The 14,905-nt window shown below is 42.3% G+C and overlaps 1 protein-coding gene across 1 annotated transcript in view; it reads right to left on the bottom strand.

The window, feature by feature from the left end:
- Positions 1-9,632, bottom strand: part of LAMA3 (laminin subunit alpha 3) — a 106,966-nt gene extending 97,334 nt beyond the window's left edge. Inside the window, exons 1-2 of the mRNA XM_041399271.1 lie at positions 9,276-9,632; positions 3,310-3,462 (exon numbers count right to left, since the gene is read on the bottom strand). Of these exons, the coding sequence (XP_041255205.1) occupies positions 3,310-3,462; positions 9,276-9,530 (408 nt within the window). The 5' untranslated portion in view covers positions 9,531-9,632. The remainder of the gene's footprint in view (positions 1-3,309; positions 3,463-9,275) is intronic.
- Between the last annotated feature and the right edge of the window lie 5,273 nt (positions 9,633-14,905).

Raw genomic sequence — 14,905 nt, 5'->3', positions numbered from 1 at the left:
TCAAAGGACTGCTACCAAATATAAAAGTTAGACCTCTACCATATAAAAGCAACTCAGAAGATTTGCCAAACTGTGAGGCTATTTACAAAATGTTTCTATGCTTTAACTAGTAGAAAACATAAAAGCATAAAGTCCTCCACAACTTAGCTTAAATTTATGGTTGAGTTGTCCTCCCTCCCTTGTAAAAGTACTAACTTGGACACTGCATTCCACTGTGTACTTTTAATTTACAACAGTGACTAACAGTATCACTACATAAAAACTATTCAATATATTAGTGCACAAGACTGAATCTGATTCTTTCAGCACTATATTTTTGCCAAAATGTACAACAACAACAAAAAAAAATACATAACTAAAAGCAACAATAAAAGATATGGGCTATACTTCTTTGAACTACTTTTTGTAGTTGGACATTTCTTTTTCATCATACGCTATCATGCTATCCTGAACTTTCATTTCTTCTTAAGAGAGAGTTCAGAAAAATACCTGGGGCAGTGTTACAGTAATATCTGCAGAGCATTAAGCAAGCCAAAGATGAAGACACACCTGCTGAAATTAGGCAATCCAAAGAGTCAGGGGAAGGGCAATGAAATTCAGACCTACTGGATTCAGAAGTTTAAAAGTTGTTGAAAACTATATTGGGAAAAACATAACCAATTAGAGGAATAACTGAGACTTCATTTGATCCAAATATTTCAAACAAGTCAGGAATAGCCACAGTGTAAGCAGGTAAGTTAACAGAACGGAGAGACTGCCTCAGGAGTCAACATTTTAATTATTATTTGGAAGGACCGTGATTGATTAGAAATGTAACTATAGTACAGAAAGTCAGAAAGGGAAGTAGAGCAGGGGTTTTGCTTTCAGGTTTTTGCTTTTTCTCATGTTACGAAGTACAGCAAAATGATCATTCTTCTTGCAAACAGATTGAACAGCCTGAAGGCATTTTGACTTTCAAAATCACCCAAGCCCTTGTGAAACAGAAGCAGCACCAGGTGGGTGTTCGTTCCAACTTCACTGTAGTGAGCACTAAGACTTCCATCATGGTGCAACTATTCAATTAAATAATGTCGTGAGACCATGGCAGGAGGCTCCACTGGGACTCTGCTCTCAGTCATAAAGGTATAATGGCAGGAATGCAGAAAATAAAAGCTTTTGACTTCGCACTATGTCCTGCTTCCTCTAATTGTGGATACTTGATGAGCAGCTCACACTCAGTCATTGCTTCCCTGCACGCATTTGTACCTTACGCTTTGTCACGTTCTGAGTACCAAAAAACTTTTCCATTTTTTGTTTGCAGAAAAAAGTAATTTGTATTAAAAAGAAACAAAACAACAAAACAAACAAACAAACAAAAAGGACAAATAATTATGAGGAAAACTACATCCATGTTATCTTTTTAATATTACAGTATGTGGTTATGTATTTAGATACATATCTAACTTTAAGGTGTATTTTTCCTTAAAACCCAAAACCTCCATCTCAGCTCAGCTGAGGGGGAATTGCGCTCTGAAAAATTGTCAATTACTAAGAAAGCCTGCATCATTAAGACACACCAAGCTCTTAATATTTAGGACCAGGAAATAAGGTAAGGTGAATTGGGGTCTCAGTGCTTACCTGTTCACTTGAGCAGACTTACTCTGTGACAGTACTTAATGCTCTTCATTATCAGTACTGTGTGCTACTGTATAAATTTGGGAGTAAAAATACTAAACAAAATGTCAAAAGTGAATCTCAAGTTTAAACAAATCCTGAGGTTAAGGTTTAATGGGATGAAAGCAGTTAAATGATGAAAGTCTGTGAAGTGGGGAAAAAAAAATCATATGAATCTTACCAAACCCTCATCCATCCACCAGCTAAAATGATTCATTCCTGATCACAGGACATGGAGTGATTTTCATTTTTGCCTTTGATTACCTTCATTTCCAAGACATGGGATTCAGAGTCATCTTTCCAAGTACCATCCACCAGCTAAAATTATTCATTCCTGATCACAGGACATGGAGTGATTTTCACTTTTGCCTTTGATTACCTTCATTTCCAAGTAGTACCAGAGTAATCAGAAACATGCAACCTCACTAAGAAATCCTTTAACAGCTACAGAAATCTTAGCACATAGCTACTGGTGTCTAAGGAGTCCCATGAAAAGACTCATATCTCTCCTCTCAAGGAAAGAGGTTTCTCAGAACTTTATTCAGCACATAAAAAGTAAGGTGTCTGTCAGGAGGTCCTCCAAGGAAGGTAAAAAGCACACAGCAGGAAAATAAGCTTAGTATGGCCTTTCCGCATGGCAGCTCTGCTGGATACAGAAACACTGAGGATAGCCTCAAAATGAGAACCATTCCACCCACGGAATACAAGAGTATTAGAACACCACGTAAGACAAGATGTAAAATAAGTTGCACCTGAATCCCCAGCAAAATGGCAGCTAAGAGTCACAGAGAAATACTTTCTCAGTTATCCCCCACCTTGCTGTCAACTAAACTGAAAGTCTACTCAAAAAATCCTGTCCTATATAATCAGTCAATAAACAATTACTGCAGTCCAAAATACATATGCATGTGGATACATATATTTTGCAGGCCCACACATATATTTATAAACATGTGTTTTCACATTGTGTGAAGTTGCAAAGTGTAACTAATTTAACTGGATCAGCACCCAATCATGGCAGCTGAGAATTCATCCCTGTGACTTAAAAAACAGATACAGAGGCTTCACTCTTAGCTACTTGCCTATCGCTTGCAGGGGAAATAAGGGTGTTCTTGTTACTGTCTCATTACTAATTCATATTACACTGGTTTTGCTGTCCCTTCCCTTTTAGACCACCTTATGAGTATTTTTCTGTCTATCTTGAAGATCTTGCTGGATGACAGAGAAACCAGAAGGACCCCTGAGGCAAAAGCAGACTCCCAACATTATCAAAATATGTGCACAGAGATCATGAAGCCTCTGTCTCTGAGCTCATGAAAAAGGGGAATATTAAACAGAAGGCAGAGCTTGAGTTTCAACTGAGAGGTCCCCCCATGCCATTTCAAATGAATCAGTTACAGTGTCTGTGAAAAAAAGTACACCATCACTACATCTGTATGATCCCAGTGGCAAGAACCTCCATCATCAAAATTCCTAAAGGAAAACAATCACTTCATACAGTATACAGTCAAATAATGCAAGAACATAAACGAGACAAAAAAGCTGGAAGTGACATCAGGAAATAAAAATCAACAGCTCAAACATCTCTCCCAACTGCAAAGCATATGCACAAATGTAAGAAATGACCACACCTCACCCCATAGCTCAGGCACTCACCTGTCCCAGATCTAAGGTGACATTGACTTCGTTGTACTTCAAGCCCATGGAAAGAGGGGGACTTTGCCACCAGCTCTCAGTGCCATCAATGGCATTGGTTATGGGATGAGCTTTGCTGGGATCAGCAGCATTGCAGTAATCACAAAACTGGCCCTGAAACACAATCAATCAAAAACATGGTCTCAGACAACACCTTACAGATTGATAATACGTAGTTGTTAATGGAGATTCTGAACTAGGGTGTTGACTAAAAATGTGGGTAAATTTTGTTCCTTTATACACCATAACTTTTAATGTATAAATTCTTTGGTAATTAAATTACCAACTGAAACACACTAACTTTTATGTTACAAATTAAACTTCAGAAATCTCAATAAGGGAGCTACTGTAAATCTTTATTAACTTATTGACATTTTGATGAAATTACCTATATTACTTTTACAGTGGTGTCTGCAGAAATCTGCAGAAAATTGGTGAAATAAAGAGTCTTAGAACTGCATTAGGAACGACAAACAAAATATCCTCAATTCTTCTAAAACACCATTAAATATCCACATATGCACATAACCTGATATAAATAAAACCATAACAAAAAAAGCTCTGTTACTTGGCTCTAAGTTTGGTATTAGAATTTTATAACACTGTTTTCATTTTTTTCGTGCCATGAAAATACATTCTGAACCCGAGTTTTCTAAACAATATGTACTGGTGGAAAATGAATCAGACTGTTCCCTTGAAGCTTCCCTTTAAAGAATGGCATTGTACCTTCATTTCAAGAAGTTACTGCCCAATTTCCAGTCCACAACTAAAGCCACAATCCAGAGATGCCCTTTGAGAGTCTCTTAAGATCTTTGTACAATAATGATGAATCAACTTCAGGAAAATTAATTGTCTTTTGATTTCATATCTTGGCTTGCCCCACAAGCTATTTTTATCTCCAAGAAAACACATTTTACAGTCGACTAAGATTAGTGCTGAACTGCTGAAGTTAGTTATTAAGGGATCTTTTCAGCGTCCCATTCACTTCTTATTCCAGCACTAGGTGGAGATAATCAGTGAAATGCTAAACTGTGCCAGCTACATGTCTCTGTAGAAAAATAACATTTTCATTGAATGGCAGTACACCCCCCATGGCTACTTCAGTAGGACAGTTGCTTAATCCATCAGTCTGTGAGTTGCTGACACTGTGTTGGACTCCTGTTTAAAATAAAGGGAACGGGGCAAACGTTACCTTGTCAACTAAGCGCATGTTATCATCAAAAGCATGTGACAAACCTTTTGTTGTTTCCACAATCTGCACTGCTGGGCATGAAGCACATTCCTACCTTTTAAGAATTAACAGACTCCCACATAAGCGGCACTGTTTTGTTTGTCTCTCCTGTCAGACTAACCAGTGCAAAGTAACTGGAGCAATCACACTTGTCCACTTTTTACAGAGAAGTAACAGAAGAGCTCTCTCACTCTTGCTGGGTGCAGTCTTGCGAGCTTGGTGAGTTTAAGATGTTTAGCAGAATGTATTTAACATCCACCACAGTAACTAACGGATTGGAAAATACTTCATCAATCTCATGTGATATGAATAGACCATCCTGTGTCACTGAATAGAAAATTCATATTTGAAACTGAAATAGATGTTGACTGAATTGAATATTTCTGCATCAATAGCAGTGATTCCAGCATCTGCATCTAGCAGTAGTTGCATCCTCATCCTGTCCTTCCAGAAAGCCCAGAATATGATGCAGTTTCCAGAAGACATGGCTACCATTAGCTGTTCTGATTTAGCACAGCCAGGGCCAGTCTGGCTGGGGGTTAACTCAATTCAAAGAGACTAAATACTCACACACACAAGTTGGTTAACTACAGCTGGGGTCATGTTATAACACGATTCTCCTCCAGCTCTGTTAGAGAAGATGGTTTGGCTGACTTTAATACAAACTACAACAGGCCAGGACTCTGATTCAGGTGGTTTGCTGCAGCAGATACACATCAGCCCATGTTAGCTACAGGCAACGCTGCCAGTTTCTGCAGCGATGACAAAGAACATCATGTCACTATCTGCAAAAATCCATACCCTGAGAAATCAGTCTATGCACTGGCAACTGCAGTTACTACCACATCAGAGCATCCTCCCTGACAAATGCATACCTGAGTTCTGACATATATGTTACAACAGGGCAAGCTTCCCTAAATAGCTTTATAATGGGCTTGAAACATAGTCTTTAGATCTAAATTACATTCACAATGATCAGGCTGGAAGTACACAGGAAACAGTTGCTGTTACAGCAGTTTCAGCTCTGATCTGGAAACAACCTCAAAGAAAGGTTGAATGAGAAGAAAACAATGGGGAGTATTAAACACAAGAGTTTAATTTACATGCACTTATGTGATTTCAGTATACCAGATCACTTGATCTGAACTCAAGATACCATCTTTCTCTTTTTGGGCACATAATTCAAAGAATTTCATTGCAACAGCTGGAGTTTCAGTTATTTAAATTACATTCCAGCAACCCTGCCAACTAGGCAGCAAAACAAAAATGAAAGAAAAAAAATTATTGGACAGAGCAGCCTTCCTTCCTTCTCTCTGGCAGTATCTCAGGCACATTGTGCTCAGCCTGGTTGTTACAGGACACGTCTCCATTCTAGAAGACTGGGCCTTGAAACTTGGTTTGATTTTGGCTGCAATTCATCAGACAGGCAGGTGTGCATTTGCTGGTGACCTTGTTACCCTCCTTTCCCCTGCTTCTCCTGAGCAAAAGAGAGACCTGGAACTGCATGAAAGAGTTTGCTGAAATATGCTAGTGTGGACCAGGGACACACGGGGATGAAAATGTCTTGCCTGCAAGTTATAGAAAGTGACAACAATGAAGGATTTGTTCACTCTTTCATACCCAGCAGCTCTGTGCCACTGGCAGGGCAGGACAGGTATGCAGTTAGACCTTAACTCACGCCCGCACACCACTGTGGACAGACTGGCAGGCAAAACCAGGCATGCCACTTATCTATCAGCTGCTGAAATATTTTATACTGTTGTGCATTTCTTCACTCAACACTGTTCTCATTAAGTCATTTCCTACATGCCAGCGTGGTACCTAAGGGAAACCCACCTCTTTCCACAGTGTATGTCCAGCACTGCCTTAAGAGCCTTGGTTGAGTTGCCCACAAAGGGACTGGCCACCCCACTGACCACCTTTAAACAACATCCAAATGCTCTTTCTGGATTTGCTGGATATTACAGGCTTCATTAAAAGACACATCACTAAATGACAAGCTGAATGAGAACAAGCAAAGGCAGAGCAATGGAAATTATGCTGGGGCTGCTCTTCCTCTTTGCCTTATTTTCAGATAGCACTGGCAACAGAGCTGTCTGCTCCCTTTGCCAGAATGAGGATTACATTCTGCTCCTCCTTTCCAATTTCCCTCTTCATAGACCAACTCCTGCAATCCAGCATGGTAGAGAGTCCAAAAGAGCGTGACTCAAGTGTGTGGTATCACTTGAACTTGAACCAGCACAACACAATGGCTATTACACCTATCACTGTAAAAGCCACATGACCTTCCCTCACGACTCTCAAGAAACACCATTTGATTTTAAATTGCTGATTTAAAATCCTTCTATGTAAGCTCATGTTCTGTAAAAGTTTAATGCAATTCTCTCCAATTTTCCATGAAAGAAGAAATTCTCTTACTTACAGTGTCTTTTAATTTGAGAGGTGAAGTGGTTTGAGAGTACACACATTGTGCGTTTTCCATGTCTGGATTTGTCTGGATTTCCCTGGCCTTTTGAAAGACTTTCCAGCACTTCTTGAAACACAACAACTACTGGTAAACCACAGAAGCACTCATGTTATGTATCTCAATGGGGCTTTGTTAAAAGTGGAAAGAGCTGCTGCAGTATCTGTCTTTACACAAATGCTCTGAGAGGCACAACACGCTTCCTCGTGCCAGGGCGGAGCTATCAGCAGTCCTTCTGGGAACTTTAGTCAGGCACGAACCATAACAGCCCTCTAACCTAGGACCTGCAATTCAAACATTTAAGAAGAAACACCCCCCCCTTTCTAGACTCCCTCTTCCTTTACACAGCAAACCCTCATTTCCAGTTGAGTGTTAGTATATAAAGGAAACAACTACAAAAACCATCAGAGGCAGCACGCAGGCTTCGTTCCGCTTGCTTGACAAGTTTATCTGATGTTTGCTTTGGCTGATTTTTATTACCCTGTGATTTCTGATATTTCAAGGCATGTTGGTTTGAGATTTTTTTGTAGCAGTGGGCTGTAGCGAGTTGCTGAGAGATTGCTGGGTTTACAATTTTACCTGGTGGCACGATTGTCCCAGGCAACTTTAAACATGGGTATTGCATTCAGTATGGAAGGATGGGAGCCTAAACTTTAGAGGTGTGTTAGAAACAGCAAACCAAGCAGTTTCCTCATCACCACAACCTTTTTTTGTAACCTCAGTTTAAGCATGTAATACGTGTGTCCCAGAATTGTATACTACTCAGCCATCTCCAAAGTACTTTGAGCTTTTTTTATGACTGAAAGCACTACAGAGATTATAAGGTAATATAAAGAGAGAGAGAGAGATATAAGAAGATTTCATTGTGAAGCAGGCAATTATGGCAGAGGGAAGTCCAGAGCAAAGCACACTGCTGTCTGTGGCTGCCCAATGAACTGTGAGGACAGGTTGCATGACGGTGCACGCTCCCTTCTGGCACACGGCAATACACATGCTGCACCTTCTTCGTCCTCTCCCCCTCTCTTGAGTGCCTATGCTCATTAAAAAATGAGAGGAACAACTCTGTTATCCATTGCAACCCCTTCTGAAACCATATCTTAAGGATTATTTCACTATAAAACTTACATAAGACTTTGAAACACTAGCTCTTCCAAGATGCTAAAAATTTACTTGTATGCTCTCTGTATTGCCTAAAGTCAGACAGTGGACCTTTAAACTTTCAAAATCCCTTTCAAATTGCAGTTTCTTTCTGGTTCTCCTCCCACCAAGAGAGAACACAATTAAAATAACTTTGGAAGGTCTGAGGCTTCAGGAAAGTCCCTTCTTTTAACAAAGCTCTGATCAAACAGATATCAAGCATCTATCGCAGTACAACAGTTTGGTGCATTTGTTACTCCTCCCTTATCCTCTAACGAATGTGGAAATACATGTTTCTTCTAAAGGAAAGATATACTTCCATTAATCCTTTTTCAGAAGTTTTGCAGTTTATCTTTCTTGTGACTGGCACAAAACGTGTGTAGTAATCTTGAGCTATGCTAGGAAAGAACAGCATGATCCTTGCTGCCCTCTGCACTTATACTCCCTGTCGGAGTCCCAAGAAGTCTCTGGCTTCCTCCCACAAGCAATGCAAGGCACAAACGATAAGCCTCACATTTAGTACTTCTAAAACACCACAAAATACTTGACTAAAGCCAGGACTCTTTTCCCACCGCCTGCAGAGAGATGCCCGCTGCCCAGTCAGCAGCTGCCAGTGAAGCCCGGTCCCATGCACTCCCCCAAGCTCGCTGGTTTACCCCCAGCAGTATCTCGCTGCCCACCGCAGACCCGGGCGAGGCGCTGAGGCCACGAAACACCGCCCCGAGGCACTCCAGGAGCAGCTCACACCCGCCCGGCAGCAGCCGCAGCCCCGCGGCCGAGGGCCGGCTGCGCTCCCCGCGGCGGGGGCGGTGTGCCGCTGCGCGGCTCCGGGAGGCGCCGGGACACCTGAGGGAGGGCAGGTGCGCGGGCGGAGGCGCCGCTGCCCGCTGCCACCCATCCTTCCCGGCGCTTCCCTGCCTGGGCTCCCGCCGCTCCACACTCCCCTTCCTATGCCCGTGGCACACGCTCAGCGAGGAGGAAACGAGACAGCGCACAGCAGGGTCACATCAGACCCCCCCAAAAAGCCACACACTCCCACGCACACCCCGGGGATGGGGAAGTGCTGGCGGGGAAGGGGTCCCGCCGCCCGGTTACCTGGATGGCGCGTCCCAGCGGGGCGGCGGCCGGGCCCCCCACCAGCTTGCAGAAGAGCTGCGGCCGCCCGCCGCCGCCCGCCGCCTCCCCGCAGGTGGCCGTGGCCCAGATGCGGGCGGCCGCCGCCAGGTTGAAGTAGGGCGGGTGGAGGCTGAGCCCCGGCTGAGCCCCGGCAGGGCCCGGCTGCGCGGCGCAGAGGGCGAGGAGCGGCGGCAGCAGCGCCCAGAGCGCCCCGGAGCCCGGCGGCGCGGCCATCCCGCGCCGGGCGCTGCCCCCGGGCACTGCCGCGGCGAAGGGCGGGCGGCAGCGGGCAGGAGAAGGAACGGCGACTGAGGAGGAGGAGAAGGAGCAGGCTGGGGGCTGCTGCACCTCTCTCGCGTCCCGCCTGCGCTGCGCTCTGCGGGCTGGGGCGGGACGAGGCGCAGCCCCGTCCCCCGGGGCGTGAGGGTGCGCTGGACGGGGCGGGACGGGACGGGACCGGGGAAGGGTCTCGGGGCTGGCGGGGTTGCCCCAGGTGTGTGTCCGGGCGCCCAGCTCCGCGGACATGCCCAGAGGTGCCGCCCCCCGGCTGAGCTGGAGCTCTCTGAGCCTGCTCTTGCCCGGTAAGTGCGCGGGTCGCTGTTCGTGACAGACCGTGAAGAAGTTTCAGAACATGCCACCCTCATAATCTGCCCATAACGCGTCAAGTTGTGGATGCCCCGTTCCTGGTGGTGTTCAAGGCCAGGCTGGATGGGGCTCTCAGCGTCCTGGTCTAGTGGGAGGTGACCCTGCCCAGGGCAGGGGGGCTTGGAAATCTAAATGATCATTAAGGTTCCTTCCAACCCAAACCATTCTGATTCGCTGATAACCCCTGACCTGCCGTGTCACATACAGGGAGTAAAGTTAAGGTGTCCAAGCTTCCTCCACGGGCAGGGACATCCCCACATAAGGAGATGCATCTCCACACAAGGTGTATTCTGCTGTTGTCTGCAGGTCCTCAGGAAGACCCCGTGTGACTGTCACAAAAATCGCAGCTCCTCTTGGCGCTTTCAGTGCTCTGAGGCTGCTGGGAACCGTGCAGTCTGGGCCACCCTCTTGCCGTGTACAGTCAGTGCTCGCAGCTCCTTGTGAAATGGGTGTTCCTGCTCATCCGGGGCAGACAATGAGTCTCCTGTCTTTTTGAACTATTTGGCACAGACTTCGGATAACACAGGAGCTGGGGGATTGAGGGGGAAGGTTGGGGAGGGAGAGGGAGGCCTAAGAACCATGTCATCTGCTTCAGGATTTGCACTGATTAATGGCACTGCTATCCTAAGTTTCATACCTATTTGTGTTTCCAATCCTACACATGGTCGCACATCCAGTGTTCATTCGTCTTAAAATAATTTGAGGGATTCAGACAAAAGATATGGGTAGATACAAGTGCTTACAATAGTTTACGAGTGATTCATGTAAGTTGCAAAGCATTTCATAACTTTCTGAAAGCTTTGCTACATACCACTCAGCAGTGGCAAGAGGGATCCCTGCTGTACTGTTTCAGGAAGCAGCAGCCCCAAGCTATTGATTTTGCCTACAAGAAAATCTCACCAACCTTGTTTGTTTGGCCATGGCTTCAGCATACCATAGAGACATATCTGTGGGAGACAATTTTTGTGTCCTCCAAAATAAAAGTTGACTTTCATAAATATAGCATGCCGTCAATTCACATATACTGGATTTCAAAAATGCTTTTCTCTTCTAGAGCACCTTAAAAATATTTCTCTTTTCCAATTGTGACATCTTATTGCATATGTACATCATTTCACTCCATCAAATAGATTTCTCTTCATAAGAAACGTGAGAGGTTTGAATACAAACAAATATTCCATTAACTAAAATGCCATCAGATAGGACAGCCACTGGTCATTTTAAACTATTTATTGAAATACAGTTAAATTCCAAATATATCCCGGAGTATATAACTTTTTACAAATGGAGATCTAATGGAAATCCAGAGCAAGCCAGCTCTTAGAAGGGCCTGCCCACTTTTTTGGGTGGTTCAGGTAAGGAACCTAGCTTCAGGTGATCCTTTGCCATCTCACTTTGAAGAGAAGATTCTTGTGAGCTGTTTGGTGGGTTGCTCACAAGAGATGTTCATTCTCAAACAGACAGTTTTAATTTATTGGTAAGCATCACATGAAAAAACACAACTTACACAAGCCAGAACCTAATAGTTTAATAAAATAATTACATGTTCTTGGATATAGTTTCCTAAAAGTTAAAACCAGGAAACTTTGTAAACATTCACAAAGTTAGTCTATCAGATAGAAAAAGAGAGGGAGAAATTTTCCTTGGTTTTTCCTGGTAAAATTGTGTGCATTTCCTAGGTATTTCCTTAATGTATACCTGGATTTAAAAACATTTTCTTGGCCTTCTCAGTGATTTTTCTGTCCTTTAGTAAATCACTTATGCCAAACAAGGGTTAGGTTTTGGGTTTTTTTTATTCAGTGTGTTTTCTAGAAATAGAGATCAATAGAGATATTGATCTCTAGAGATTTTAGATTTACAGAGATTTATAGAAATTTTAGATTTTCTTGAAAAATCTCTAGAGATCTCTCTAAATATGTGGGCAGGTATGATGAAAAATGCAATGGCAATTTTTGCCTTTGACTCAAAGTGGTTGGAAAAAATGTTTATAGGGGCGTTCCCAGGACAGGTACTCAATAACTTGATCCATACAAAAGTTCCTGCAGAATTATCCAAAAATTTTATGCTGAGACCCTGGAGCTGTGCAAAGCCAGAGATAATAATTTGCATGAGGAAGCAGACAGAGCAGTAGTGTGGGTGTGTGTATGGAGGTGATGGTAACAGCATGGGCTGTCACTAGCGGTTGGAAAACTGAAGTTTTTCTGTGACTTCACTCTGTTTTGGCTCACCTTATCTAATATAGAACTTCATACTCTAAAAAGGTCACTATCAATAATTAATGACATAATACTTCATCTTCCCCTCATGACATCTTTTTTTTTTGTAATTACAGGTTCCAGAAACACAGATAAGAATTTGGTAGCTGGCAGCTCTCTCCATTCAGCATTTACGAGACAGTGCCCCTCTGCAGAAAACATTCTTCTCCAGCTATCTGCCCTTTTTTCTTCCCAGTAAAGCCTTTCCTCCTTTTTCCTGCAGCCTTTTAAGGTTTGCTTTCCTTATTTCTTCCTGTCTGCAAGGAGTAAACTTTGTTAGTTGACTGATGTTGAGCACCTTATTGAATAAATGTAGGCAACTGAAAATGTCAGTGGGTCTGTACTGTTATAACATAAGCAGATTGCATTGCATTTTCAGGCATTTACGCTTCTATGAATACAGCTCATTCTTTTTATTTTAAAATACGTTCATTCAAAATTTCAAGTCAAGAATGTTTGTTGAAAATTAGCCTTGCTGATATAACTTGTTTCACTCTCTTATTGATATGTGCGCTACAGCATATCTCATCTCATACTGCTGTTTCATATATGTTATGTTATAAACCTCCAGTGAAAATGAAACCATCAGTAGAGAGTCCCAGAGTAATATTTTTTTATTGCTCGCTGAGTAATTAATGGTAATATTTAGCTCCTACTTTATCATCCCACATTGCCACACGTGATGTTATGGGAGTTTGCTCTTTGTTTCTGTGATAATAATGAATCAATATCCTACCAGGTAGCCAGAAAGTCTCTCAGATTAGATAGTCCTGAGTCTCTGCTCAGTGATCATTATAGATTAAATTGTGCATCTTGTTACCTCATTAATGTTTCCTATCTGGCATTTATGTTTAAGGCAGTCTTAATAATCTTGAGGAGAGACTCAACACTTTGCAGGAAGACTCTCCCACAGACTAAATCTTCACCAGGTAAGCAGGTCTCTAGCCTAGAGTGTAAATACCCAACCAGAAGCTTTCAAGCTCAGGTAATGATTCCAACTTTTATCACGGAAATAAGACATTTATCACATCCTGTCATAAATGCTTATGTATGACTAATGTTCAGTTTGTGTCTATATGTAAACTTTCGTTAGTTTTAATAACAATTTTTTGTTGAGGACTCCCCATGTCTGGAGACACGAGGCTTGACTCCATTTTCTCAGAAGACTGATTTATTATCTTATGATCTGTATTATATTAAAATACTACATAAAAATTATATTAAAAGAACAGAGAGAAAAGATCATCAGAAGGCTTGAAAGAACAAGAATAGAATAGAATACATAACAAAATCTTGTGACTCTCAGAGTCCAATGCAGCTGCATCTGTGATTGGCTCTTAATTAGAAACAACCAACATGCACCAATCGCAGATGCACCTGTTGCATTCCACAGCAACAGACAGTTGTTGTTTACATTTCTTTCCTGAGGCCCTCAGCTCCTCAGGAGGGGAAAATCCTAGCAAAGGATTTTTCATAAAATATCATAGCTACAGTTTTTCACAGTAAACCTAGAGTAAAATAAGGTTACATGCAGGCACTCTGGTTTAATAGGAAAATGGTGCAGTGTGTGTTGGCAAGACCAGTGTTCTTAATGAATATCACTAAATAAGATGCATTCTGTTTAAGATCATTTTGGTCTCTGATTTTCTGACAAAAGTAGCTTTTTCATCTTTCAGAAATTCCTTTAGTATTTGGGGACCCTACCATGTCCCTTTGAAAAAGATAAATTATCCTCTTTGTAACTGGAATAGAGGCATACAGAGGCTAGGACTGAGGTCTAAAATGCAACTCTATCAGCAGAAACAGTTTAGATGACGACATTACTTAGTTTAGTCCCAAACTCATCTATTCAGAACTGCCCTTTTTTCTGTCCTTTGGTTTGAGTTCATTTTTCCTTGCTTCTTTTACCTGTTTCTTTCTGGATTTACACACTAGGATTACGCCATCCTCCTTAATAGACCATCTTTTTCTGCTAGATCTTGTTATCCATCCAATTGGAGCCTCTCTTATTGTCTGTCCTAGCATCTCACATGATTCAGGTATTTCAGCTGGTGCTTTCTGAAATTCTCCATAATTAGATGGCTGCATAATGCTGCTGTACCATGCAAATATGCTTGTTGCATGGCAGTTTAGTTGTTACCATTTACTTAGCACAGTTCTACAGCCTAATACAAAGGTCTGTCTTTCCTTCTGCCAGACAGCAATCTCATATATTGAGATTTTAGTGTACATTCTGCTTCCTAAGTTAACTTGACATAGTCTTATAATAGAAAACCATTGTAAATACTGTCGGTTTCTAAGGGCCCTCAAGTTAAATTGCAACATCTGAAGAGCATTCTCATAATAGCTGTTATATTTTTTCTTATCTTTTGTCTTTCTTTCCTATCTCCTGTCTTTTTTGAAATATCCTGGCTACAAACAACTTACTAGTAAGCACTCATATCTTGATGGGATTGTGGCCCAAGAAATTTTAAAATGGCTTTGTGGCAGATTGGTAATTTATGCTCTTTTACTGCAGAGAAGTGCTAAACCAGAAGAGGAGGGAAGGTGAATGTTTGCTACTTTGCAACATTTTCTCCATTAGTGGGAAGGTAAATTGCACTTTCCTGAGAAGGGGAATTACACTTTCAAGGCAAAAACATGACCTCTCATCCCTAGCCAGTGTGTAGAACTCATGACAGTCCTTCCCAGTTTTGATCTTTTTATGTT

This window comes from Onychostruthus taczanowskii, unplaced genomic scaffold (genome assembly GCF_017590055.1).
Source record: "Onychostruthus taczanowskii isolate IOZ18803 unplaced genomic scaffold, ASM1759005v1 scaffold16, whole genome shotgun sequence".
NCBI lineage: Eukaryota > Metazoa > Chordata > Aves > Passeriformes > Passeridae > Onychostruthus > Onychostruthus taczanowskii.
Note: the sequence above shows the minus strand (reverse complement) of the source record. Positions and strands in the feature narration are given on the sequence as shown.